This window comes from Penaeus japonicus, unplaced genomic scaffold, assembly GCF_977035675.1.
Source record: "Penaeus japonicus unplaced genomic scaffold, GWHDUDI00000001_assembly GWHDUDI00000005, whole genome shotgun sequence".
Taxonomy (NCBI): domain Eukaryota; kingdom Metazoa; phylum Arthropoda; class Malacostraca; order Decapoda; family Penaeidae; genus Penaeus; species Penaeus japonicus.
In genome coordinates this window covers 11123533-11126032 of record NW_028234407.1, presented here as the reverse complement: position 1 = coordinate 11126032, position 2500 = coordinate 11123533, and the positions used below count along the sequence as shown (strand labels likewise).

The 2500-nt window shown below is 43.1% G+C and overlaps 1 protein-coding gene across 3 annotated transcripts in view; it reads right to left on the bottom strand.

The window, feature by feature from the left end:
• Nucleotides 1–1912, bottom strand: part of Snx16 (sorting nexin 16) — a 21824-nt gene extending 19912 nt beyond the window's left edge. The window contains exon 1 of one of the 3 annotated variants that reach the window (XM_043037968.2): nucleotides 1372–1912. In XM_043037968.2, coding sequence (XP_042893902.2) covers nucleotides 1372–1453 — 82 coding nt within the window. In that variant the 5' untranslated portion in view covers nucleotides 1454–1912. Of the gene's footprint in view, nucleotides 1–893; nucleotides 1035–1371 lie in introns of those variants that run through there. The other 2 variants (XM_086536990.1, XM_086536992.1) reach the window with 2 other exon arrangements.
• Between the last annotated feature and the right edge of the window lie 588 nt (nucleotides 1913–2500).

Below are 2500 nucleotides of genomic sequence, written 5' to 3'. Positions count from 1 at the left end.
TTATCTCTGTCGTGAATCATATCAGTGACGTTATTATTTTTTGTTTTATGATTAATCTCATACATTTTGTTGTTTTGTTTCATATCGCATAATAAAGAATGTGATAAATAGGGAGATAAAGGTAGATGGATTTCGAGAGACTGGCAGATAATCAGATATGCAGACAAGAAGAGAAAGACAGACAGACAGTCGGTCAGACAGAGGGAGAGAAAGTCTGTGTGTGTGTGTGTGTGTGTGTGTTTGTGTGTGTTTGTGTTTGTGTGTGTGTGTGTCTGTGTCTGTGTGCTTGTGTGTGTGTGCGTGTGTGTCTGTGTGCCTGTGTGTCTGTGTGCCTGTATGTGTGTGTTCCTGTATGTGTGTGTTCCTGTGTGTCTGTGTTCCTGTGTGTCTGTGTGCCTGTGTGTGTGTGTGTGTGTATGTGTGTGTGCTTGTGTGTGTGTGTGTGTGTGTATGTGTGTGTGTGAGAGAGAGAGAGAGAAGTTGGGGGGGGGGGCAAGCCAGACAAACAGACAAATATACAAATACAGCGAAAGAGGGGGGAGGGATGTGATGACGTACAAGAAAGATATGTAAGACAGGGAGACTGCTGAAACAAAGGAAACCCAAGGAATGTTGAATCCATAAATTTTGCCAACGCGGAACTTTTTGCACCACGAGAAATCTTGTTTACACGTTATCATTTTTGCAGTTACTCTACGGTTACTTTGAATACGTGTTGATATAGTGCACAGTATTAAATAATTACATTATTTTCAACTATCATAGTGGAGAATATCTAGTCATAAATGTCCATGTCCACTATCCACTTTTTAACATCCTTTGCCTTGCACACTTATCTTCCCCAGCGTTTTAACTCACATACCTCTAACAGTAATTAGTCTAATCTTACTTACAAACGACCCGAGTTTTTCGCCGCTCAACCTTGGAGACTTATTCAAATTCGTATTCGTTTCAGATCACAAAAATATCACAATCGATCAGATCTCTTCCCAATGCTCGTCTGTTCTCGCCACTTCCCGAATGCCAACTAATTGACGAACCCCGTGAACATGCATTGGGCACTGTTATGTCTGTTGTGCAACGTGATAGCCTGACCTTTCAATTATTTGTTAATCTCTCAATATCTGAATATCGCCAAGATTGCAGAGTCAGCTGATGCGGATTCATGCTGGAAACGACGACTCATTGTCACCGCCAACACAATCAGAGGATATGAGTCACCACAGTGGGTTAGTCATCTCCTCTCGTGCAGGAATAAGTGTAATGGCAAAGGGAGGCATGAGGTAAAATCCTAACTCAAGTCGAATTTCAAAGCGTCAATGGCGATCGAATCTTAGAAAGGCCAAGCATCCAACGGGACAAAAGGCTTACCGTACGGGGCCAGCTCCACGGCCATGTCTTCTTGGATAGGGGGCAAGTTGTGAGAAAAGAGATAATCCCACTTATCCCTCATGGTGACGTTATTTAGTTTATCCAGCTTGCTGGAGAAACAAACGCCTTTTATCGCTGTAATCTCGTTTTATTTATTTACTTTTTTTACTTTTGTTCACCCACGTGGTGAAGCCATGAGTTGTTTTGCTTGCTTAGTAACGTCACGTAGCTTATCACACATCACATGAAACCGTTTATCTAAACTGATGTCACCTCGGTGCTAATTTCCCGAAGGATGTCACAGAAATCACGTCACTTCGACTCCACAATCTACGAATCTTTAATAGAGATTTCACCGCCGACAACAGCTGACCCGCCCAGAAGCTTTCAGGCGCGAGAGTTCTCAGGCAGGATACACACGGACACGCTCTGACATGCCGACTGAAGCAAGCAGGCGGCCAGGCAGGCAGGCAGGCAGGCGATCGCACGCACCAAGAGCTCTATCCAACCCAGCCGCCTCTTTCACCGACCTCCCTTGGGCGGAGGAGGAGGAGGGCTCGGGTGAAGAACCGGACACGCGCGCCGTTTTGTGCTGATGTTTTCGTTCTCCCAATGAGGATGAGTTTTTTTTATTTATTCTGAAGGACTTTTTAGAAGACTTACTTCTTTCTTGACGTCTGTTTGCGCTGCTCTGTTCACCTTGGATCTATGTTTAACTCTTTTTCTCTTTTTAACGATTCATCTCATTAAATGTTCTGACGTATGGCGTCTAGTTCTTGTGGATATTTGTCTAGCATTCACAAAGACACAATTCTTAGTACATTTTGTGTGTACACACAAACACAGAGAGAGAAAGAGAGACACACATGCGTGTCTGTGTGTGTGTGTGTGTGTGCATACATACTTACATACATATATATATATATATATATATATATATATATGTATATATATATACATAAGCATACATACACATACAGAGAGTGAGAGAGGGAGAAAGAGAGAGAGAGAGAGGGGGGGGGGAGGGAGAGAGAGAAAAGAAAGAGAGAATAAGAGAAAGAGAGAGAAAAAGAGAGGAGGGAGGGAGAGAGAGAGAGAGGTAAAGAGAAAGAATAAGAGAGAGAGAGAG